Source organism: Sciurus vulgaris (assembly GCF_902686455.1).
Source record: "Sciurus vulgaris genome assembly, chromosome: 7".
Classification (NCBI taxonomy): Eukaryota; Metazoa; Chordata; class Mammalia; order Rodentia; family Sciuridae; genus Sciurus; species Sciurus vulgaris.
In genome coordinates, this window is record NC_136467.1 from 114299050 (window position 1) to 114324992 (window position 25943).

The 25943-nt window shown below is 37.3% G+C and overlaps 2 protein-coding genes across 4 annotated transcripts in view; one reads left to right on the plus strand and one right to left on the minus strand.

Annotated features, from left to right (window-relative positions):
* The window catches only part of POLH (DNA polymerase eta), a 40285-nt gene extending 34589 nt beyond the window's left edge, over nucleotides 1–5696 (minus strand). The window contains exons 1-3 of one of the 3 annotated variants that reach the window (XM_079148484.1): nucleotides 5462–5696; nucleotides 2112–2253; nucleotides 1748–1882 (exon numbers count right to left, since the gene is read on the minus strand). In XM_079148484.1, the coding sequence (XP_079004610.1) occupies nucleotides 1748–1882; nucleotides 2112–2248 (272 nt within the window). In that variant the 5' untranslated portion in view covers nucleotides 2249–2253; nucleotides 5462–5696. Of the gene's footprint in view, nucleotides 1–1747; nucleotides 1883–2111; nucleotides 2254–5461 lie in introns of those variants that run through there. The other 2 variants (XM_079148483.1, XM_079148485.1) reach the window with 2 other exon arrangements.
* A 112-nt stretch (nucleotides 5697–5808) lies between these two features.
* Nucleotides 5809–25943, plus strand: part of XPO5 (exportin 5) — a 41679-nt gene continuing 21544 nt past the window's right edge. The window contains exons 1-14 of the mRNA XM_079148525.1: nucleotides 5809–6108; nucleotides 7438–7559; nucleotides 8638–8710; nucleotides 10103–10240; nucleotides 10415–10597; nucleotides 13173–13199; nucleotides 13722–13907; nucleotides 14515–14591; nucleotides 16683–16782; nucleotides 18154–18237; nucleotides 18838–18963; nucleotides 19925–20015; nucleotides 22041–22169; nucleotides 23812–23945. Coding sequence (XP_079004651.1) covers nucleotides 6004–6108; nucleotides 7438–7559; nucleotides 8638–8710; nucleotides 10103–10240; nucleotides 10415–10597; nucleotides 13173–13199; nucleotides 13722–13907; nucleotides 14515–14591; nucleotides 16683–16782; nucleotides 18154–18237; nucleotides 18838–18963; nucleotides 19925–20015; nucleotides 22041–22169; nucleotides 23812–23945 — 1575 coding nt within the window. The 5' untranslated portion in view covers nucleotides 5809–6003. The remainder of the gene's footprint in view (nucleotides 6109–7437; nucleotides 7560–8637; nucleotides 8711–10102; nucleotides 10241–10414; nucleotides 10598–13172; nucleotides 13200–13721; nucleotides 13908–14514; nucleotides 14592–16682; nucleotides 16783–18153; nucleotides 18238–18837; nucleotides 18964–19924; nucleotides 20016–22040; nucleotides 22170–23811; nucleotides 23946–25943) is intronic.

The window sequence follows — 25943 nt, forward strand, 5'->3', positions numbered from 1 at the left end:
ATTACTTGAAAAATTTTAAAAGTAAATGATCACATTAAAATCTGGTGGAATGTGCCTCTTCCAAATCATACTTTGAAGTCAACAGTACATATTTCAGGGAACTTACACTTTGTACTGTACATCAGCATAAAATTCTATTCAGTAATTTAATAGCTTAGGCTGAATTAATTCTGATATAAAGTTAAACTACTAATTTTCAGTCAAATTATTCTTCTTTTCAGGCAATAACTGATATACATGTGGTAGGGTTAGCTAGCCACTCCAACTTCAGACTTCTAATTCCGAGGTAAATTCAGGAATCTGAGTCAAAGTGTAACCTCTATCCATACCATACACTAACTATGGTGCACTGTGAAAATACGGTTACTAAAACCTGAAAAAATAGATGTAAATCCTCCATGTTCTACTTATGTATGTGAACATAATTATTTTAGGGAAGGGGGTACCAGGGATTGAACTCAGGGGCACTAAGCCACATACCCAGCCCTATTTTGCATTTTTATTTAGAGACAGGGTCTCACTGAGTTGCTTAGCAACTCACTTTGGCTGAGGCTGCCTTTGAACTCTCTATCCTCCCTCCTCAGCCTTCCAAGCAGCTGGGATTACAGGTATGCTCAAATTATTTAGCCTCTCTTGACTATCAAGCAGGGAGTAATACTAGTACCTACCTTATAAATGAAATTTAAAAGTTATTACCCTAGAAAGAGCTTAACACAGTGCCTGGAATATGAAAAATATTCAATACATATTCGTTATTAAGATTACTGTAACCGCTGGGGCTTGGGTCTAATCCCAGATAAGGCTAAAGTTCTAAAACTCCAGGAAAGATAACTCAATTAAAAAACAAGACAGGAGTCCCCTTTTCAGTTTGTTCTCTGACAAACAATTTAAAAAAAAAAAAAAAAAAAAAAACTCAATGATTCTAGAAATTGCACTAAAATGTCAGTCTGACTCAGTCGTTCTTAAAACTTAGCTATTAGTTTTATAGTCTTGCTAATCACTTCAAAAACTTTAGACTTTTGGCCAAGAAAGTAGGAACTGGTATTTAGTTTTAATTATAACAACCAATTTTTAAATAATTAAGGAATGAAATGGATGTTGAAAGATAGCAACTATTATAAGTAATAATGGTTCTGAACTTTTTTTTTTTTTGCAGTACTGGGGATCGAACTCAGGGCCTTGTGCTTGTGAGGCAAGCACTCTAACAGCTGAGCTATCTCCCCAGATCCTGAACTTTTAATAAAATAAAATATCAAGGGGTTGCGATTGTGGATTAATGGTAGAGTACTTGCCTAGCATGCGTGAGGCACTGGGTTTGATCTGCAGCACCACATAAAAGTAGATAAAATAAAGGCATTGTGTCCATCTACAAAAAAATTTGAAAAAAAAAATACAAAATATGTTTTCATTTCAGAGACAAGATGCTGACCAAAGGAAACTTCTCCAGATGTTATATTTACACAAAACAAATTTAAAACACCAACTGGTTGTAGTGGCTCATGCCTACAATCCCAGCAACTTGAAAACTGGAGGCAGATCACAAGTTTGAGATCAGCCTAAAGAACTTAGCAAGACTCTGTCTCAAAATAAAAAATAAAAAGGGCTGGTGATATAGCTCAGTGGTCCAGGACCACTGGGTTCAATCCCTGGTGCTGGAAAAAAAAAAAAAATTGAAACACCAGTTCTAAGCATTCTGAAATATTATTTCCAATTCCTTTATGTCCCTTTAAACAACCTTTTTTCTTACTTGGTGAGGTTGGCTTTCCCACGGGACTCACGAACTTGTGCCAGTAGAAGATCTGGACATAACTTCTTAGCATCATCTGCCCACATGTTTCTAGTAACCCCAAATGCACGAGCTTCATAACTCACTGCAATTATTCTAAGATTAAAAAAAAAAAAAAAGGTAAAAGAAAAACATTACATGATCCCAAACAAAAACAATGACACTTAACAGCAATAGACTATAAACATATAAAATTAGAAGAAACATTTTGATCACAGATGTCACCATTCATTCACCAAACAGCAGTTCAGAAACCTCAAAAATAAGACCTACCACAGCACCACTGTACATACATAAATTAAAAACCAGTAACAATAACACATACCCACCACCTTTCCATGATTTGTACTGTACGACTGCACAAGGTTTATTCCTCAAATGAGGATTTTGCCGCTGTTCCACCTGAACAAAAAAACAGTCCATGTCCACCAAAGCAACTACTCGATCCTGTCCTGTAGTCATTTTTTCTGTAAGACAAGGATTTATGAACAGAAAGATACCTAATTTAAAATGCCAGGGCAAACTGTATTTCCATTCTTTCATTAGTAAGTTACCATCAATCTACCTACATGTTTAGTATCATCTGCCCATGTTTCTAGTGACCCCAAATGCATAAGCTTTATAAGTCACTGCAATTATTCAAAGGTTAGGGAAAAAGTGGGAAAAATATTACATGATCACAAGCAAAAATGATTAAAAATTCAACAGGAAAGGAATAGGCACAGGAGGCATGGAAATTAGCAAAAATGAAATGTATTTTCATATATTGCTGGCATAAGAATAAATTAGTACAATTTTATGATGATAATAAATAGTAAAAGTTTTAAAAAAAGCTCTTCTTCAAAAGAACTGAATATTTCATAAAGAAAATATACAAATAGCCAACAGATGCATAAAAATGGACTCAGCATCATTAGTCATGGGAAAATGCAAATTAAAACCATAGTGCACATCACTAGAGAAAGAAGGCAACAGTAAACTAGTTGACAGACAAATATGAAGTATAAGTTTATAGAAAAGAAAAGCAGAACATGATAGATAGATATATATATATAGCCAGTCCTCAATGAGAATCCCACATCAACCAATCTCATATAGAAAATATTCAGGGGGGGAAAACATGTGTAGTGAACATATACAAACTTTATTCCTATAATTCTCTAAGCAATACAATATAACTATTTACATTATGTTAGGATTTATAAGTAATCTAGAGATGATTTAAAGTATTTGGGAGGGGCTTGGAGTTTTGCTAAGTGGTAAGAGCATTTGCCTAGGATTCTTGAGACCATGGGTCCAATCTCTAGCACTGGGGGTGTGGGGGGAATACAGAAGGAGTTGCATAGATTATATGAAAATATTATGTCATTTCATACAAGGGACATGAGCATCAGTAGATTCTGGTATCCTGGTCATGGGAGGGGGTGGGAGCCCATCCTGGAATCAATCCTCTTGTGGATACCAAGGGATAATTGTATAACACATAGGACTCATGTAAATTTTTAAAATTTTTATTTTGAAATACTTTGACTTGCAGAAATTTGCAAAAATCGTAGGGTTCTTCTACACTATTTTCCCTAGTATTAACATTTTACTTAGCACTATTATCAAAATTTTAAAATGAATAGATTATACACTAACTCAGTTAAGCACAGTGGCATACACCTGTAATACCAGATAGTGAGAAGGTTGAGGCAGGAGGATCGCAAGTTCAAGGACAACTTAGACAACTTAGTGAAGCCCTGTTTCAAAATAAAAAATAAAAACACTTACTCAACTATGTCCTTTTTTTTGGTCCAGGATCCAATATAGCTCTTATAGTGCATTTAGTCATCATGTCTTCTTTTTCTACTCTGATCTATGACTCTTCCTCTCTTTCCTTGTTTTTTTACCTTAACACTTTTCATGAGTGCTGGCCACTTATTTTGTTTATTTATTTATTTTTTTGATGCTGAGGCTTGAACACAGTACCGCCTCCTGCTATACAAGTGCTCTACAACTGAACTACAACCCCAGTCCCACTGGCTAGTTATTTTGAGAATGTCACTTAAATTGTGTTTATCTAACATTTTCTCATGATTGAGATGATGCATTTTTGGCAAGAACATCATAAAGTGATGATCTTTTCTCAGTGTATCACATAGGAAGAGAGGTCATGCTTTCAACAGATCTTCTTACTGGTATTGTTAACCATAATCAATTAAGATGTTTATCAAGTTTCTCACTATAAAGTTACTATTTTTCCTTTGGTAACTAATAAATATCTTGGGAGAAGATACTTGGACACCATGTAAATATTTTGTTTCTTTTCAAATTTTCAACTGCTGAGCAAACTATCATGGATCTTGCCTATAACAATTACTTTCTAATGATAATTTTTCTATTCATGCTAATTTTTTAACACATTTCATGGATATATAAAGGTATAAGTAGTAAAACAACAACTTTACATATTTGAGAGTGGATACTAACATTATTTAACCTTGTTAGTAATCAGTAAGAAGGAACATCAAAAACAGCTACCAAATTTTGCTACATATTGGAATAACCTGGGAACCTTTAAATACCTTCAATATCTGACACTCTGGCCTCCAGACATCCTAATATAATTAGCATAGATGCAATTTAGGAATCAAGATTTTTAAAGGCTCTACAGATAATTCTAATATGCAGCAGAGACCAGAACGAATAGCCTAATGTAAATAAGGTACTTATGGAAACAACAGAAAAGCATGATTTAACTATGAGAAACAGGTTATACAGTTGAGTAAGCACCCAACTGTATTCTAAAAAAACTTTTTAAAAAATTAACATTCATTTTGAAAAAAGGTACCCATGCACCTCCAAAGCTGGATGTGGGGGAAAAAACACATTTTTAAGTAAACTAGAATATTCAAGGAATTAATAACACAAATTCCAGTTTACCACTCACCTAAAACAGACAGAATGTTATAGTTTAAACATTCATAAGTTAAAACCACAACATGCCAGAAATCCCTTTCCTCTGAAGTGGCTTTTCTGTAATACTGAAAAAGATAAAGCCAGAAAACAGTAAATGCATTGTCACAAAGGACAACAACTATACAGGGTAAGTATCATATTAGATACAAATACCAAAAGTGAAAATAGGAAGCAGTGATTGAAAGGGCAGCAAACATTTTACCAAGCACAAAATCACAAAAAAATAGATATGGAGACTAAGAAAAATGAATCAATAGAGGTTTCCAGTTTATGTATTTACTGGAGAAGGAAGAGTTTTGCAAAGATGGAAGTGAACAGACTTCTAGCAAAACCCTGCTTTCAGATAAGGATTACACTACTTTGAAAACACATATAGCATTTGGCAAATTAACGAACTGCACAAATATTCAATATTTAAGTACCTTGATTTATTCCAATCTTCATAAAACAAGTTGGAGCTGATCGGGTAGTGTCACATCCAGGAAAAAGAGCACAAATGAAGGGAAGATTTAAGAGGCACAGGGGAAAATTATCGATTTTTTCCTACAAGAAAAATTTCCTTAGAGGCAATCTCGCGGCCTTATGTCTCTGATAGCATGTTTTCTTTTTCACATAATTTCGGGCCAATGTGTCACCAGTCATGATATATCATAATATTGCCAAGTCAATATTAAAATACGAACATCGATACGCAACGGTTCTAAATATTCTTACCAAGGCGACACCTGGCAAAACTGCCAACGGAAGCCGCGATTGCTGGGGGGTATCAGTGTCCTCTGGATGGAAAATGAAGAGGTCTAGAATATCTTCTCGCCTTTCGGGAAGCGGCCCAGTAGGTTTTGAGATTTATTCTCCGCGGCGACGAAGAATCTGCGCAGAAACACCGAAGAACCTCCCAAACGGCTTCGCACCCGTCTGCCAACCTAGCGGACTAAGGTCCGACAGCGCGGGCAACGCGAGGGGCCGTTGAGGCGCCTGCGCACGCCGGCCCTTCCGTCTCTCGCTCCACCCACCCAGGAGCAACCGTCACAAGGGAGCCGCCACTTCCGTGGGCGCTTGCGCAGTGGCAAATCGGGCGCGTGCGCAGCGACTGGTCCTCCCCGGCTCTAGATTCTACTGCCCACGTTCCTCCTCCCGCTTCCTACCCTCCAGCCCGCAGCGGCCCGATACCAACGTGTGGTCCCACGAAGGGAGCGGTCCGTGCCTCGTGCTCCCGGGTCGGCCGTAGTGTGCGCTCGCGGCGCGTGGCGTTAGCCATGGCGATGGATCAAGTGAACGCGCTGTGCGAGCAGCTGGTGAAAGCGGTGACCGTCATGATGGACCCCAGCTCCACCCAGCGCTACCGGCTGGAAGCCCTCAAGGTAGCTGGGGTCCCGGCGCCCTGGGCCCGCCCCAGACCCTCCCCCAGGTTGGCCCCCGCGGTGCCGCCCCTAACTCAGGTGGTCTCCCGCCCACGAGGCCTCTGGTAGTCCCTTCCAACTCTCGAGGGCCTTCCCCTCGCGGCCCAGCTCACCTCTTCCACCCCCGCTACTGCGCTCGCGCGCTGGCCCTGCACCCCGGACTCTGTAGTCCCTAGTCGCTTCTTATTCCCACCCCCATGTCTCACTGTCCTTGTCTTCCTCCTTCCTTACTACTTTTCACTCTTGATGCACCAAGACTCCACCACAAACTACTCCCATTTTCACCCCTCAATCCCCATATCCCTGGCTTTCCGTGGCGCACGTGCAGATCCTGCCCCCACGCCAGCTTTATTATGGTCTTGTTTCCTGATCCACTCACCTGACATGTTCTAATCGACCTCCAGGCTCCCCGCGTGCACCTTTACTTACAAAAGCCTTACCTCTCACTGTCCCACCTGTGTTGGGCATTTCTGGTCTAATTTTCACAGTCCTTCCACGTCTTCTAGTGTGTGGTATTCGTAGACAGTTTTCGCGCAGAGGTGAACTCTACCACTTGCTTTGCATTTTTACGAGGGTATTTTGGTTTCCTGAAAGCAGTTTTCTTTTTTACTTTTTTTTTTGCTCTGCTCAGTGAACTGACAAGTTTTGCAATTTGGAAGCTGATACAAACGGGGATGCTATTACAATAGAGCTTCATTAAACAATGTATGTAAGCTGTGAGAAATGACCCTTTAGGAGAAAGTACTCATATATGTTTTAGGTGATGTAACTTGACAGAATGAGCACCACTTGGAGGAAACTTTATGTATGCCACAGGGTTTGAAATTAGAATCAAATTGGTCCTGTTTGTTTTATATGATGAAATATTTTAAATGAACATAAAAATAGAATATTATAGTGATCATTTATATGTGCTTATCACCTAATTCAGCTGGGATATGGATTTTGCCACCCCTCCTTTACCTCCCTTCACAAGTTTTTAAAGTAAATTCTAGGAATTGACACTGTCCCTAGGAGTGTACCTCTTTAACAATTTTTTATCCCTTTAGGTAGTTTCTTTTCAGACTTAGGCTACCATTGGCCACAGCATGACAAATCTGGAACCATGAAAGTGGAAGGAATGCTTTACCAGTTCTTTATTAGTATGAAACAAACTAGCTTATTCTTTTAGTATAACATTGATCTAGGTTTTGCAACTTTAAAAGGCAACTAATTTTGCAATTTTTGGTATTTTTTTGGTCCCTGCCCTCTTTTACTTCACCAAGGAAATACTAACTTTTCTTCTTTCAGTTTTGTGAAGAATTTAAAGAAAAGTGCCCCATCTGTGTCCCCTGTGGCTTGAGGTTGGCTGAGAAAACACAAATTGCCATCATCAGACATTTTGGTCTTCAAATCCTGGAACATGTTGTCAAGTAAGGAGCTCTTGGTCATTGCCACTAAAACCAGTGAGAGAGCAAATCTTTATTATAGAAGCTATAGAGGTACTTTTTAGACAGTAGAAAAGAGCAATCCTCCGGAAAAAAGAAATGATTGCAAAAACATTCTCGGGACCTCACAGGAGCACTCATTTAGGACTTTTAACCTTTCTTCTCTTGAGTTTCTTCATCTGTGTAAACTATGTGGCCCATACAAAGCATTCAACAAACATGATAGCTGCTACTCCATTTATCCATATTTATTGAACTCTTAGTATATACCAGCAGATCTTAAGACCTTTTTAGAATAATGCAGTGGGTAGGTAAATAAGTTTCTGATTAGACAATGTGTCTTATTTTGTCTTTTGTTTGCACATTCAAAGCAGGATTGTAGGAGGATAACTAAAAACCTGACTTGAGTCTGGTCTCCTACCTTCAACGCCCATCAGAAGAGTTAGCTTTTAAGCCTTAGCCACGGTTTCTGGAATTGTACTATATATTTGTTAACCAACATAAGAAAGATTATATTTTTGTTTTGGGGGTAGGTACTGGGAATTGACCCGGGGATACTTAACCAATGAGCCACATCCCTAGCCTTTTTTTGTATTTTATTTACAGATAGGGTCTTGCTGAGTTGCTTAGAGCCTGGCCAAGTTGCTGAGGCTGGTTTTGAACTTGCGATCCTGCCTCAGCTTCCCAAGTAGCTAGGATTATAGGCATGCACCACCGTGCCTGGCTCAAGATTATATTTTCTAAGAAGCAAATATTTTGTTGGAGTTGTCATAGATGGATATTTTCTTTGACTTAGCAATAAAATCATGGGGAAAAGCTAATTTGTGGCACCCATCCTATGAGAATTCCAACTAATGGACCACAGCATGAATAAAATCTTTTCCTAAGATGTTTTCTACTATATTTTGGTTAAATGCTGCTATTTTTGTCCATTCTCTGAAGGGCATAAAATCAAAATAAAATTTGATGAAATGTCCAGCATAATTGAATTCAGGAATCAAAGTTATTCTTTTGTGAAGATTCTTAATGAGGTTCTGTTGATTTTATGCATTTTGGTGGCCAGGTTTCGGTGGAACAGCATGTCTCGATTAGAGAAGGTCTATCTGAAGAACAGTGTCATGGAGCTGATCGCAAACGTAAGGAAGGGATGGTCGGGAGACTTGTATTTTAGATAACGTGATTTCTTTTATGTGGTGTTCATGTAAAAATTCACTGGTTCAAATAGCAGAATGTTAACGATTACCTGCAAGCATCACAAGAAATGGTGAGTCATCATATTTCTTTTACTAAGTTTAATTAATCACCCTTATATTGACTTCTGTTTTTAAAATTATAAAGATGGGGCAGGGAAGGTAAATAATTTTCAGCAAATGGATGAATAATATTAAATCTAATTTGAACTGAAAGCCTGTCTACTTCGTTTCCTTTCATCTAGACTCAACAACATTGTGATACTAGTGATGAAAAACAGGTTAGAGTTTGTTTCAAATGTTAGAATATGGTTTAAAACATGTTTAAAATCCATAGCCTTTCTTTTTTTGGGTGGAGGGGGGGTGAGTTTATGGTACTGGGGATTTGGACCAAAGGGCACTTTAACCACCGAGCTACATTCCCAGGGTCTTGCTAACTTGTTGAGAGTCTTACTAAGTTGCTGAGGCTGACCTCAAACTTGTGATCTTCCTGCCTCAGCTTCTTGCGTTGCTGGGATTATGGGTATGTTCCACCATGCCCAGCTTTTTCTTTTTTTTAAACAAAGGGTATGAAATAATTCTTACTTCTCCCCTTTTATGCCTTTAATAGGAAAAAAAATGTCCTTCAAAATTGTGAATTAGCCAAAAATGAAGGCATACACCTATAATCCCACTCACTGAAGCAGGAGGATTTTAAGTTTAAGGCCAACTTCAGCAACTTAGCTAGACCCTATCTCAAAATAAAAAATCAAAAGGGCTGGGAGTATAACTCAGCGGTCAATCACCCCTGGTTCAATCCCCAGTAGTTAAAAAAAAAGAGAGAGAGAATTACCTTAGCTAGCTAGGACTTCTATTTTGCTCATTCTGAGGAGACAAAGTTTTAATTCATTAGTCTTGACATCAAACTACTTAAGATGATAATTTTTCTGTTATTTTCTAATACTAGAATTATGGGCAAATAGTCTATTGCTCCTCCATACTCTCCCATTTTTATCAGCTTCTCTGTGTACACCTTATTTCTAAACTCTTTCACCCTGACCCTCTTTAAAAAAATGAAACAACTTGTGACCCTCAGAACAGTGATGTTTTCTTGGCTCTAGGTGACAGCCACCTTATTAGCAAATACAACCTGTACTTAAGTTTAAATGGAAAGAATGATGAGTGAGAATGAAGGCCAAATCACTCACATGGAGAACTGTCTTGTTGTTTCTGTTTAATTTCAGAGTAGACCTGTTGATGGGTTTTGTATACTTTCATGACCCAGTTTTATTTTTGCTTTTGCTTTTGTTTTTTTCCTGGAATTCAGTCTTGCAAACCTCTTAGTATCTCTTTTTTCAGGGAACATTGAACATTTTGGAAGAGGAGAACCACATTAAAGATGTTCTGTCTCGAATTATGGTAGAGATGATCAAGCGAGAGTGGCCACAGCACTGGCCTGACATGCTGATGGAGTTGGAGACTCTCTCTAGACTTGGGGTATGGAGTGCAGCTGTGTCAGCTCTGTGTGCTTATTCTTGGAACAGACTTTAGGGTTTGCCTTGTGGTGGTGTTGGTTTGTTGTTTTATCAAGAAAAAAAAATGCCTTTGGGTATACCTATAATGAATAAGATGTTTTAGTTTAACTTAACTACCTTATTTCTATTGGTATAGGAAACACAAACAGAATTAGTGATGTTCATCCTTTTGCGACTGGCAGAGGATGTAGTGACCTTTCAGACACTTCCTCCTCAAAGAAGAAGGGATATCCAGCAAACATTAACCCAGAAAATGGAAAGGATCTTCAGTTTTCTACTTAACACACTTCAAGAAAATGTAAACAAGTACCAGCAAATGGTAAGTAATTTCCCACCCCACGCTTATCCTATTTTCTGAATTTTTTTTTTTTTTAAATCCTCTTTAGGCAAGTTTTTAGGGTGTCTGGTTCAGCAAAAGGAAAGGCCATTTTATGAGCAAAAAACTGGATAATAGGAGAAAGTAGAACTGATTTTCTCAAAAATCAGCCCAGTGAAGTTTTCATGTCTGCTAGAAAAAGTAGTACCTTTTATAGTAAGAAAATTCTTAAAGGAGCATAATCATAAAGGTTAATACTTAATATTTGAAAATCCAGATTTCTGTTAGGTCAGAATAGTATCCAGTTAAATTGCAGTGTCCTATTCATCCTGGTTTCAGTTGTCACATTCATTAATCGTTACTGCATGATCCCTGGCATTTTATACTTTTTGAGGAGGTAAAAAGGGTAAGTCAGACACTGTCTTTCTGACCACTGTTTTTTTTTTTTTTTTTTTTTTTTTGTGGTACTGGGGATCGAACTCAGGGGCTTTGTGCTTGTGAGGCAAGCACTCTACCAGCTGAGCTATCTCCCTAGCCCACCACTGTTGTTTTTAGGAGACACCTTTCAGAAAAAGGCAGTTCAAAAGTTAATACAGTGGTTCCCAATGAAGGTGATTTTGACCCTCAGGGGAGGGACATTTGGCTGTTCTCTGGAAATAATTTTGCTTGTCACAACTCAAGAGATTGCTACTGGCATCTAGTGGATAAAGGCCAGGAAAGCTGCTAAACACCCTATAATCAGGTTAACTCCCACAATTATACAGCAAAATATCACCAATGCTTAGATTGAAAAACAAATTATATTGTTATATTGTGTACATATATGAATAGGTAAAAACAAATCCCACCATTAGGTACAACTGTAATGTACCAATTTTTAAAAAACTGAAAAAGAAGAACCCTGATCTAGAATCTCCTCAGTACTTATTTCAGAAATCAGAATTGAAAACTGGCACACAGTGGCACACACCTGTAATCCCAGCTGCTTGGGAGGCTAAGGCAGGAGGATCTCAAGTTCAAAGCCAGCCTCAGCAAGGACCAGGCTCTAAGCAACTCAGTGAAACCCTATCTCTAAATAAAATACAAAATAGGGCTGGGAATATAGCTCAGTGGCTGAATATCCCCCTCTTAAAAAAAAAAATCAGGATTAATTAAGATAATTTTTTTTTTAATGTCCTTGACATATGTATTGAGTCTATTTTTTCAATAAATTTTGGGTACTGATGCAAATGATGAGAAAAAGGTACTGTGAGCTATTAATGAATACCTAATTAATATATGATTGATATGTATATATATATATATATATGTATGTTTGTACTTTGTATGGTTATCTATCTTCCTAAACTCCACAGTATTGTCTGTAAAGATTCAGAGAGTAATTATTGAAGAGTTTTTTTTTTTTTTTTTGCAGTGCTGGGGATTGAACCCAGGGCCTTGTGCTTGCGAGGCAAGCACTCTACCAACTGACCTATATCCCCAGCCCTGAAGAGTCTTTAATAAATAGTTGCAGTGGAATTCACAGGTATTCTTTTGACCATAGTGGACTCTTTCTCCAGAATGTCTCTGGAAGATTCATTTTTTTTTTAATTTATTTTACTTATTTATTTTTATGTGGTGCTGAAGATTGAACCCAGTGCCTCACATGAGCTAGGCGAGCACATTACACTGAGCCACAATCCCAGAAGTTTCTTAGGAAAATATTAATTTTATATATATCAGATTTATAAATATGTAGCATTTAAAAAAAATTTTTTTTTAGTTATAGATGGACACAGTACCTTTATTTTTATGTGGTGCTGAGGATCTAACCTAGTGCCTCACAGGTGCTAGCCAAGTGTTCCACTACTGAGCTACAACCCCAGCCACATGTAGTATTTTAATGGAATTTGAAATATGAGGATAAAAATCTGTATTTGTATTGAACATCCATTATTTTGATGTTTGTAGCATTTAACATTTTTGTGTCCATATTTTTGTATAGTTATGTCCATACGTACATGGTCATAATTTGTATTTATTTAGGGGATAGAACCTAGGGGCTCACACGTACTAGGCAAGTGCTCTACCACTGAGCTACATCCCCAGCCTTTTTTGTTTTTATTTTTTCAATTTTGAGATAGGATCTCTTTAAGTTACTGAGGCTGGCCTCAAATTTGGAATTCTCCTATGTAAGCCTCCTGAGTCAGTGGAATTATTCATTTAATTTTAGTGTATTAAATGTATTTATTTAATTTTGTTTCTTGCTTTAACTTGTTCTTAGGAGATAATCAGTTATGTGTTTTTGGTAAAGTTGTCTTCTTTTCCAAGGTTAAAGATTGTAGCTGATAATGAATAATTATAATGAATCAATTTTTAAAATAATCTTTAAAAAAGGAGTTGCATCTGTTTATTTTTGCATTGCTGAGGATTGAATCTAGGGCCTTGTGCTTGGCAACCATTGAACTAGACCTCCAGCCCCCCCATAAGTAGCTACTGTATATAACAATTATTTCAAGACCCTTAATTATGGGAGTGGAAAATTATTATGTAGCCTTTTATTTATTAAACACATTGGATTCTTATACTTTTCTTTCAGAAGACAGATACTTCTCAGGAGTCAAAGGTAAGAGCTCTTTATGGAGTTGGAGAATTTCTTTAAGGCCTTCAGGTATGGGAATGCATAGGCCTAGTGACCTTAGCCTTTGGTTTTTTTTAATCAATGAGCTAAAGTGGAAGAGGAGGTAAAGTTAAAATATTAGGGATTTCTTGAAAAAGATAAAATGGCCACACAGACCAGTATGATTTTATTGATGGATGCTGAGAATGCCATTGAGAAATGGTTGAATATCAGAAGAAAATCTTTGAGTTCTCTATCAGCATCTGTTAACATGATTACATTGTTTTAGAAATAATTTTCTTTTTGGAATTAGAACATAAAAGTTCAGATATAACCACAGCATTTAAAAAAATAATTTTGTAGCTATAGATGGACAGCATGCCTTTATTTATTTTTATGTGGTGCTAAGGATTCAACCCAGTGCCTCACACACGGTAGACAAGCTTCCACCACTGAGCTATAGCCCCAGCCCAACCACAGTATTATTCTCTGTTAGGATTCATAGTCAATAGTGATTTTTTTTCACAGGCTCAAGCAAACTGTCGAGTAGGAGTTGCAGCACTGAATACTCTAGCAGGCTACATTGACTGGGTGTCTATGAGTCACATTACTGCAGAAAACTGTAAACTCCTGGTGATACTATGCCTGCTCCTGAATGAACAGGAACTTCAATTGGGAGCTGCTGAGTGTCTTCTCATTGCAGTCAGCAGAAAAGTAAGTTACTACTTCCAACTGACTTTAAACCTCAGTCTCTGAGTTAGGGTATGTATGTGTTTAATTGCATGTTATGGCAGAAAGACATTTGGTTTGGCATTTTATTCCTTGAGGCCACCTTGCTGCCTAATAACCCTTTCAGACAGGAGTTAGCAATATTTAAGGGGTCCATTGGCAGAACATATAGAGGTTTATCAGGCTACTCAGTTCTCAAAACAGCCTTGATTCTTGGCACTTCACATTTAGGTAAGAGTAATGTTAAAGTTTAAAGCTGACTGTTAAGTCAGACTCTTAAATGGCTACACTGTCTTTAATTTTTCTTGGCTAACAAATGGAACTGTGACTCTTCTCCATAGAAGAGAATTATGTATATAATTTACATTACTATTGTTATCAGCATTCTTTCCCAGTGCATTCAAAATTATAAGTCCATCTGGATTTGGTTTGAAAGAGTTGGCTTTTTTTCCAGTGTTCATTAAGCCCTGGGGTATATGATAAATTACGAAGTTAGGTATTTGATTATATAGGTATAGAAGATGTTAGTTAGTACTTTGAGACTTTTAGTAATATAGTATGTATGACTGTGTTTCCCTAAAATTGGCTCTAGGGAAAATTGGAGGACCGGAAACCGTTGATGGTTTTATTTGGAGATGTTGCCATGCATTATATACTATCTGCTGCACAGTGAGTATCTTTACCTTTCAGTGTGTTTATTTATTTTGGTTTTGAAATCAGTATATGCTAAATATAGACTCTACCACTGATCTTCACACAAAGCCCTACAATATGCTTTCATAATTTTTATATTTATTTAGCCATCTCTTAAGTTCCTGTAAATACTAGCCGTGAATTAACAGCATTTATGGATAAGAAGATAAGACAGTCTTGGCTGGGTATGGTGGTGCACCCAGCAACCCAGGGAGGGTAAGGCAGGAGGATCAAAAGATCAAGGCCAACCTCAGCAACTTAGCCAGTCCCTGTCTCAAAATAAAAAATAAAAAGGGCTGAGGATATGGTTCAGTGGTAGAGAGCCCTGGGGTTAAAACCTTGGTACCAAAAAAGAAAAAGGAAAATAAGAATCTTAAAAGGACTGTTCAATCTATTTGAAGGTATCTTGAGAGAAATAAGTTGTGGCCATTAACTTAATATCCACTCACCTTTACATTCCCCCCAGATAACTCATCTTTTAGACTCTGTCTTCTGCTTCCATTGCTTCCATTGTTCCTTGATCCTCCAAGTAGCCTTGGTGACCAAGTCTCAGAACGCTCAAATCTGCTGGGCCACAGTCTGTTCTAGGGCTTGTCTTGAGTGGAGAACTCCAAACACTCCCTCACTGTTCTCTTCGAGTAGTCAGTGCTGAGTCTCTTGGAAGCAGCAGGAAAAAACTAAGATGTGGGCATGAAACACACACTGTATACTGAAATAATGGCTTGTGCTTATTTTCTTCCAGTTTCTCTGGAAAATATTAAATCATTTCCTGATAAGTGTTTCTTACCAGAGAGTCAAGTAGAACTGTGTATTGTTACTTGTTGAAGCTGTTGCACCACCCCTTTTTTTTATATATTCTTCACTTACTTTTGGTCCCAAGGACAAATGAAAAAGTGTGTGAGACACATATGTACTGCTTAAAATCTCTTAATATCCATTCTGATGTGGCATTTACCATGGAGACAGTAAATGTTCTTAAGGAATTGTGTTATTTAAATGAACAACATATCTTTAGGTCAGTCATGGCATGGAGGTGCACATCGATAATCTGTGTGACTTGAGAGGCTGAGGCAGGAGGATTGCAAGTTCAAAGCCAACCTCAGCAACTTAACAACACCCTGACTCAAAATAAAAAGTGCTGGGGATATGGCTCTGTTGTCAATCCCTAATACCAAAACAAAAAAAATTTAAAAATTAAAAAAAAAAAAAAAAAAAAAGAGAAGAAGAAGGCATATATTTATGTAGTCTCTGTAGTAACTGCTCCTAAGGTCCATTTTGTAGAGACCATGAGATACAAACTGTGGTGTCCCATCTCCATTTATGCAATGGACACCATATCACACCTATGGATAGTAAAGCTGTGATTCAGTCCAGGCAGTCAGGCTCCACAGCCATAGCACCGTCCTGCCCTTCAACATCACAAGAGCCAGAGCCAGATATGGTGTTGCATGCCTGTAATCCCAGGGACTAGAGAGACTGAGGCAGGAGGATCCCAAGTTCAGGACCAGCTTCAGCAACTTAGTGAGGCCCTAAGAAACTCAGCAAGACCCTATCTCAAAAGAAACCATAAAAAGGGCTCAGTATGTAGTTCAGTGGTAAAGTGCTCCTGGACTAGATTCCCAGTACCAAAGAAAACAAAAAACAAAAACAACCAACGTCCCTAGAGCCCCTATCCTGAAGCTCGTGTGATCTATATTATATTCTACTGCCTCCAGGACTGCTAAAATGGCTGTTGTTTATATTAGTTATTATTCATTGCAATTAGTCTGAATATTCCTATGTCATTTTAGGTTAGATTTTGCCAGCAAATAAGTTATATATATATTTTTTTTTATTTAGCTGAACTATTTGGATTCCACTGAATTGTTAAGGACTATACGGTGCCCAGAACTAGAGTGAGGGAAGAGATTGCATTGAACCATATTCCACATCAGTCTTTGAGTGTTAGGTTTTTGTTTTTTAACTTTGATTTGAATGGTGAGGCATAGATCACAGGTAGTTCCATTTATTGGGAATCTATTGCTTCTGTAGATGTGTAGCTAATCACACTGTTCTCTCATTGTATAGGACTGCCGATGGAGGAGGCTTGATAGAAAAACACTATGTCTTCCTGAAGAGACTCTGTCAGGTGTTGTGTGCGCTGGGCAATCAGCTGTGTGCCTTGCTGGTGAGCGATTGCTTGCTTTCTGAAGAACTTTGTTCTGAGAAGAGCATTTTAGAAAGTGACTGGTTTTTTTTTTTTTTGGGTGCTAGGGATCGAACCCAGGGCCTTATGCTTACAAGGCAAGCACTCTACCGACTGAGCTATCTCCCTAGCCCCCAGAAAGTGACATTTCTATAAAGGGTTGCAGATTCCACTGATGTTAGCTTGATGGGGCATTGCCCTATAGATTATTTTATATGTTTATGTGTATTTTAAATTATTTTAATGTAGTAGGGTTTGAATGATAAAAATTTCTTTTAACAAGTCTATTATTAGCAACAAACAGGCAAGTCTGTTATTCCATAAAGTTAGTGTTGTTATTTTTGTGAAGTTTACTTGTTTTTATATCAGTCTGCAGAGCATATTACCTATTCAGGTTCTGTTAACCCACAAAACATGGACTTGACTAAAAAACCCTTTCCTAGGCTAACAGATACATTATTAGATGATAAAAGAAAACTTCAGTTTGATTAACCTGGAAAAATCTGCCTTTGGGGAATATTTAATTCTGTCTTAAAGTTAGAAGATAAGGGCAGACATTTGCAATTGATGTATGCCTTTTTTTTTTTTTTTTGGTGCTGAGGATGGAACCCAGGGCCTTGGGCTTGCAAGGCAAGCATGCTACTAACAGCTATATCCCCAGCCTGATGCTATGCCTTTTTATGGTGGTCTAAATAGTTACATAGGTAGTTAAAATAGTTCAATAGATAGTTTAAGATGTAAGGCATGACCATTGAATAGGTATTTAATAGGTCAGGTAACTAATGTAAATAGGGCCAGGTCTAAAGAAACAATACAGGTTTTTTTCCTTTTGTAAATTCTGAAATGAAAAATTTCTTTCATTTTAGTAGTTGAACACAGCATGGTTTTGGATTTTGGAGGGGCTCTTTGGTTTTTTTGTTTGTTTGTTTGTTTGTTTGTTTAAGACAGGGTCTCACTGCGTTGTCCTGGTTGGTCTCAAATTCATGGGCTCCTTTATTCTCCTGCCTCAGCCTCCCAAGTACCTGGGATTATAAGAATGCACCACAGCACCCAGCTAGTATCTTTACTATTTTTTTGGGGGGAGATTTGGCGTTTTTTTGCCCTTGGAATATTGCTTTTCATCAGCTAAAAGGAAGTACAGAGTCCTTTCAAAACTGAATCTTTTTGTTGGTGCTGGGGATTAAACCCAGGGCCTCACTGCATGCATGCCATGCAGGCAGTCTACCCTGAGCTGTGCCCCCAGCCTATAACTTTTTTGAGACTTTATCTGTATTTATTAGTCTTCTGCTCCTCCTTTTTTCCCTGATCTCTTCCCCATCAGCATCATTAATGTAGGGTCTTTTTCTCCTATAGGGCATAGATTCTGATGTAGAAACACCGGTGAATTTTGGAAAATATTTGGAATCTTTTCTTGCTTTTACAACCCACCCAAGTCAGGTAATCTTTATGCAGATAATTTCTCAGAATTTTAGCTAAGTGAACTAGAATCAAGCACTCTGCTCTTAAATGTAGCAGCTTCTATTTAAAATGTGACTCTTCAGGCCCTAGGGAATGACTATAGTTGCATTTCATTGGGTCTTCTTCCCAAGGGTAGCATTGCACTGTCTAGGTCAGTAACTTTTTTCCTTAGGTAAAATTCTGATAATACTGAGTGAGATGTGAGGTTTGTCCCAGGTGGCTTGGTGTTAAATAGACTAAACACAAAAATTTGATTAATTATGTTGTTATAAAATTAATTTCATCTTCAAGATTTATCTTTTGTCACACTGAGATTTCAGTATCCTTTCTCATGGAAAAGAAAGTGTTAGAGTTTAGACTACTTTCCAGGGATTACACCTGACCCCATCACCTGTTAACATGTGGTTCATAGTGAGCAGTTGTTACTAATGTACTGTGGTAGAAAAAGTTACAAAGTCTTGTAGAGATTTAGTTCTGTGAAAAATGTAGTTGGTAAGTGCAAGGCTAATAGTCTTGATTATATAGAATGCAATTCTTAAACTTGAGTTTTTTTTTATTTTGTTTTGTTTTTTACTTCAGTTTCTACGCTCTTCAACTCAGATGACTTGGGGAGCCCTCTTCCGACATGAGATCCTATCCCGTGATCCTTTGCTGTTAGCAATAATACCAAAATATCTTCGTGCTTCTATGACCAATTTGGTCAAGGTACATAAATGGAATTTAAGCATGTGGTATGTAGGTGAATATGCATAATTATAAGATTGTCATCATTGACAGCCTGTTTTGGTCACTTGGCCCTTCCTAGGGCATATTCTTTTATTCTAAGGGAAGAAAGAAGGCCATAATTTGGGTTATTATGATTGCTATTCTTTACTTTAGCCCATTTACATATCAAGTATTGGGCTAGGTGCTACAACAAAAGCAGTGACCATACAATAATTGCTATTCAGAAGTTAAAAGCAGAATACTTTGGAAGTACACAGGAGGGTGGAGTCGGGAAGATTCTAACAGGAGATAAATATCTAAAAATTGTTCCTGGAGGTCAAATGAGAGTCAAGAAGGCAAATGAGAAGGAAGTGAGAGTTGAAGCACAAATTTTTGTCCTTTTCAATAGAGTTGCTCATGAATTCTCAGATTTGCCAAGAACTCTCAAAGCTGACAGATTCTCCATCTTAATTTGTAAAGCAAGAGAATGGGGCCCATTCAAGCATCCCCTTAATTGCTCAAGGAGTTTACATGCACATACTGTGCTCTAATTTTCTTCCATGATCTTCGAGTCTATTTTGAATGGAACACATGTTGTTCCATGTGTTTATTACCAGTGTTTAGCATCTAATGAGGCGCAAATAGTTCTCAGTTCTTCCTTTCTTACTGTACGCTGACTTTGTATTCATAGACCCTAAACAAATTCCAGAATTTGATTGTCCCTGAGGAACCTGGAAGAAGAGTATCAACTACAGGTGTTCTCTTTTCTACCACTATCAGGAATATTGGAGCTGGGCACAAACTTGATTTTGAGTAGAACAGAAGTAGTTATTTGTCATAGAATATCTCATGCAAACCTTTAACTATTCTTATATCACAAAGTGCTTGAGCTCCTGAAGCTTAAGCACCCTGTTAGTAAGTCCATTTTCATCTCCTACCCCAATTGTCTTTCTTTTTCCAGATGGGCTTTCCTTCTAAGACAGATAGTCCTAGCTGTGAATATTCTCGATTTGATTTTGATAGTGATGAGGACTTCAATGCTTTCTTCAACTGTAAGTGATATTGGCCTGGAATTTTTCCCAAAAGTCTCAGAATGGCATCTAGTGTTATGAATAGTGTTATGAATAGTGTTATGAATCAGTTGGGGTTCTGATTTAAGATCCCCAAATCTGAACAGCAGTCTGCTTAAGATCTGGTTTCCCATTGCAAAAGAGTGCTGGGACTGCATCCAAGGTATAGTATGTGTTCCACCCCATAAACGTATAGGTGCATAGTCTTTAAACACAGATGTTTAGGAATAGTAACCATACTTAAGATACCCTTCAGTTTTTTTCATATTTAGAATTAAATACCATCTCACCATGTGGTTTTATCTGTCCCAGAAAAAGTGGGAAAGCCCATTATATCCTAATGTCTTAATTCTGTTCTGGGGTTTTTGTAGCCTGATTTTCTTCCTTTTTAAAAATAACTATTAAGATAAATTTTTTTTTTTTTTTTTTTTTTTTTTTTGCGGTACTGGGGATCAAACTCAGGGCCTTGTGCTTGCGAGGCAAGCACTCTACCAGCTGAGCTATCTCCCCAGCCCAAGATAAATTTTTTTTTTACCTATACTTAGAGGATATAATTTAGTGGCTTTAGTATTTTCATAAGAATTGTGCAGCCATCACCAGAAATTAATTTTAGAACATTTTCATCACCCCAAAAAGAAAACCTGTGTCCACTAAAAATTACTCTCCAATTTTATTCCTCCTAGTCTTGAGTAACTAATAATCTTTCTTTGTTTTACCTATTCTGAACATTTCCTACTAATGGAATCATAAGATACAGTCTTTTGTGACTACATTCTTTCATTTAATGCAATTTTTTGGGGGGTGTGATGCTTAAGCACTGAACCACACATCCTCAGACCTTTTTTTTTATTTATTTTTTATTCAAATTAGTTATACATGACAGTAGAATGCATTTTGATACATCATTCATAAATGGAATATAAATAACTTCTCATTCCTCTGGTTGTGTATGACGTAGATTTACACGGGTCATGTAATCACATAAATACATAGAGTAATAAGGTCCGATTCATTCTACTATCTTTCATTTATTTTTTATTTTGAGACACAGTCTCACTACATTGCTTAGGGTCTTGCTAAGTTGCTGAGGCTGGCTTTGAACTTGGCAGCCCTCCTGCCTCAGCCTCCCAAGCCACTAGAATTAGACATATGCCTGTGTGCCCAACCTTAACATGTTTTTAAGATTCTTCAGTGTAGCATGTATCAGTTATAAGTACTTCTTTTTATGCTAATGATGTTTCATTGCATAAATATATCATGTCTTATTCATCTGTTCATTAACTAATGGACATTTGAGTTATTTTCACTTTTGGAGTATTAATGTGTGTTATTATCATAGCGATCATTTATATACAAGTTTTTGTGCAGACATAGATTTTTTTTTTTTTTTCTCTTGGACATATAACTAGGAGTTAAATGCTAGATAATACAACAATTCCATGTTTAACCTTTTTTTTTTTTTTTTTTTTTTTTGGTACCAGGATTGAACTCAGGGGTACTGGACCACTGAGCCACATCCCCATCCCTATTTTGTATTTTATTTAGAGATAGGGTCTTGCAGAGTTGCCTAGCACCTCACTTTTGCTGAGGCTGGCTTTGAACTCAAGATCCTCCTGCCTCAGCCTCCTGAGCCGCTAGAATTACAGGTGTGTGTCTCTGCACCTGGCCCATGTTTAACCTTTTGAGGAACTACCAGAATTTTTCCACAGCAGTTGCATCATTTTACATTCCTACCAACCTTATTTTATTTTAATTCCAAGAGACACAGTAGAACAATTTTTGTTTGCATTTCTAGGATCTGGCTATTAAGGCAACTTCCAGAGATAATTTGTTTTTGAAAATTTCTGGATTCCCTAATTCAGTAAAGCTCTATTGAATGATTATTAGATTCAGAACACACACAAGAAAGAATTTCTTTGAACCTTTTCCCCTTGGAATGGATAAATGAATAAACTTGAATTAAGTAACTTATGTTCTAGTTATTGATTCATGTTTTTAACTTGGCAGCATCCCGAGCCCAGCAAGGAGAAGTGATGAGATTGGCATGCCGTTTAGATCCCAAGACTAGTTTCCAGATGGCTGGGGAGTGGCTAAAGTATCAGCTATCAACTTCAGTTGATGCTGGACCTATGAACTGTAAGTTTTATCATTCCTATCTTTAGTGAAGTATTATATCAAAACAATGCATAGAAAATAAACCAGAGTCATATGTCAGAATAGTATATTAATACTATTAAAAGACAGGTTTTTTTTCTTTTTTTTTTTTTAATTTATTTTTATTGTAAGCAAATGGGATACATGTTGTTTTTGTTTGTACATGGAGTAACTAAAAGACAGTTTTGCTTACTGCCTAATGCCATTCTGAAGAGTGAGCAAATGAAAATGCTCAAAGGAGAGAACATTTCATCTGACACAATATATATAATATATATATATGTTTTGTTTTGTTTTTTTTAATTAGCACAAAACCATGTCCTTATCAGCTTTATCTTAATTTTTCTTTCCTAACAGGATCAACAAGTTGTTTGTTGTTGATTTTTGTTGCTTCACTTCAAGGGCACCATCTCTTAACAAATTGTGTGCGTAGACCTAAGTTTGGAAGTGTTTCACCTGCATGGCACTATTCCTAAATTCAGAAATAATTGCCTGTTAGGTATAGCAGGAAGAGTACAGGGCCTTCACATATTCCTCAGTCAGAGCCTTTGGAAAATTCTACTTTATAGAAAAGCAAAACAACCTCTCTACCCAGATGCATCAGCCATTTAACTTAACTGTCCTCCTTATCTTTTTTCTGTTTTCTTATTATTGCACGTTGTATGTGACGGTATTAACAAAGCAGGAAAGGTTGGATTAACTGTAGTGCAAGTCATGTTTAGTAAAGCTCCATAGTAATATCATTTCCAAGTACACTAATTACTTTACCTTCATGGGATTTAACATTAAATTGTGAGGATTACTTTCAACCCTGAAGGTGTCTGACTTCTGGTAACCTGAAAAATTGAAGAGGCCCAAGTATATTTTACCAAGATGAAGCTAGTAAATGGAAGCAATATATGGAGGCAAGAAAATCAGTTCATAATCTTTTTTGCCTGTGTCTTGCTCCTTGAGGGATGTGCTTGGGGGTAATTATCAATTTCGAGGGTGGCACAGTTCTCTATCCCTTTCATTTATCATGAGACTGTTAGATGTTAGATGTAAACAGCATTTTGTGTCTTAACATCATTTCCTTGTTGGAAAAATTCTTTATGGTCTCAAATATCTTAATTATTTGGACTTTCACAGACATTCCATAAAGGGAGAGAAAGGGAGGCATTAATTAATATTATTAATGAGTCAGGCACTGTTTTTAGTTGTTATATTTTCAACAGACATGGCTCAAACAGAGGAATTCAGATAATTCTTTTTTTAATTTTTTGGAACCAGAAATTGAACCCAGGAACACTTAACCACTGAGCCACATCCCCACCCTTTTTATTTTTTTATTTTGAGACAGAGTCTTGCTGAGTTGCTTATGATTCTCCTACTTCAACCTCCTGAGCTGTTGGGATTACAGGTGTCCACCACCATGCCTGGCTCAGATAATTCATTATTAGAGATGGAAGCAGGATAGGAACCTTTCTGCCTTTAGAACATATGGTCTTTTCTTTGCCCAAGCTGAGAATTAGATCACCCTGTTCCTTCAACTCTAAAATTACCAGGTGGTCTCTGAGGCTTTGTTGTCTTTCTGTGTCTTCTGTGATCTTGCCATGCTGATAAGTGTTTGTGTATGTTTCAAAAGCCTGTTCTCCTACAGCTGGAACTGGAGAGGGAGGCCTGTGCTCCATTTTCTCATCGTCATTTGTGCAGTGGGAAGCTATGACTTTTTTTTTGGAAAGTGTGATCAACCAGATGTTTCGAACACTAGAGAAAGAAGTAAGTAACTCCCTTTCTGACTACATAAGTTTGATCTATTATAAACTGTCAGAAGGATGGAAAATCTGTGGCTATTCATCTTACAGAAGAAACTGAGATTTAGAGATGTTAAATAATATACTTAAATTTGTTGGTTTGTTTTTTTTTTTTTTGTCTTTTTTTTTTTTTAGGCTGGGGTTCTTTTTTGGAACTGGGATCGAACCAGAGCTTTGCAAACATGAGGCAAATGCTTTGCCACTGAGCTACATCCCAGCGCTAACATACTCCAGTTTAAAAAGCTAGTAAATGGCAGATGAAACCAAAACTCAAGTCTCTCTTACTCTAAGCCCTACAACATTTCGTATTCTTTTGGGGGGCGGGTACCAGGGATTGTACTCGGGGGCACTCAACCATTGAGCCACATCTCCAGCACTATTTGTATTTATTTATTTATTTGTTTGTTTGTTTGTTTGTTTGTTTGTGGTGCTGGGGATTGAACCCAGGGCCTTGTGCTTGCAAGGCAAGCACTCTACCGACTGAGCTATATCCCCAGCCCACCACTATTTGTATTTAGAGACAGGGTCTCACCGAGATTCTTAGCACCTCGCTTTTCTGCTGAGACTGGCTTTGAACTCTTGATCCTCCTGTCTGCGATTATAGGCCTGTGCCACTGCTCCCAGCTTAGTATTCTCTTTTTTTTTTTTCTTAATATTTTTTAAAGATGTTGATGGACTTTTTTATTTTACTCATTTATTTATATGTGGTGCTGAGAATCCAACCCAGTATCTCATGCTAGGTAAGCTCTCTATCACTGAGCCATGACCCCAGCCCCTTAGTATTCTTTTTACAAGGGGATGAATAGTGGAGCCTAATAGAACACAGGAGCCACAGATAGGATAATTATCACAGAGAGGCCAGTGAGGGAACTTTGAATTGGATAATTTGAGATATTTATCATAAACCTTCCTTTTTTAGTTTATGGCAGATAGACCTACCAGAATACTCATGTTGACTAATCAATGTTCCTCTCCCTTGAATAATAATGAATAAATAGGCTTATTTTTCTCTACTTCACCTCACCTATCAACATTCTCTTAGAACAGTACCTTAGCTATACCTATTATTAATTGATTAACAAAATACTCATTTATCTTGTTAATTAGATAAAGTAGTCACAGCTAATTTTGGGGTAATTTCATCTTGATGTTTCCTAGGTTAGTTGTGAACATGATCTCTAAGACCCTTGAAGAAAAGTAAACTATAGTGCTTTTCCTCATGAAGAACATATTAACAAATAAGATCTTAGGGTGATTAACTTCATGTGCTTTTAATGTTAATTCGCTTCAGTTTGAAATCATGGCATACAGAGTTTATCCTAAAATGTAGGTGAGAAACCCTATTGGGAGTCTGCATTTTTCTACTAAGTGGGGTCTTTTGTAGGCTGGATTTGTACTTATCCAATAGAATAGGTCTGACATATCAAAAAAGCCCATTATTAAGTCAAAGGAAATACCTTATTTCCTTTTCTGGCATTTAAACTAGATGCTTCAGTGAATCTAAACATATGGTTGTGATCTTATTTGGAGGCAAAAGAATAGAATGATTAGGATTTATCTAGTATGTATTAAACATACAAAAGGACCAGCAGTATTTGGGGAAGGAAGGTTCCTGATTGGTTCATGGCTGAATTTTATAGTAAGTGCCCACCCCACTTTGCTGGGTATAGAACCCAGGACCCTCGTGTAGGCTAGGCAAGTAGCTTTACTACTGAGCCACACCCCAGCTCACAATGAACCTTTAATATTATTAGTATTTAGTCAAAATACCAGACTCCAGTTGGTTCATATAGTAACCCCCCACCCACCCAAGAAGAGTATATAGAAAAAAGATATGGGCTAGAGTCAAATTATAAGGTGTCAGATTATTTTAGAAATTTGGTAGGAATCAGGACAAGTGGTAGAAGAATAAATAAAATTCAACTCTTTTTTCCATAGAAGAATTCTGGGTAGTAGTACTTGA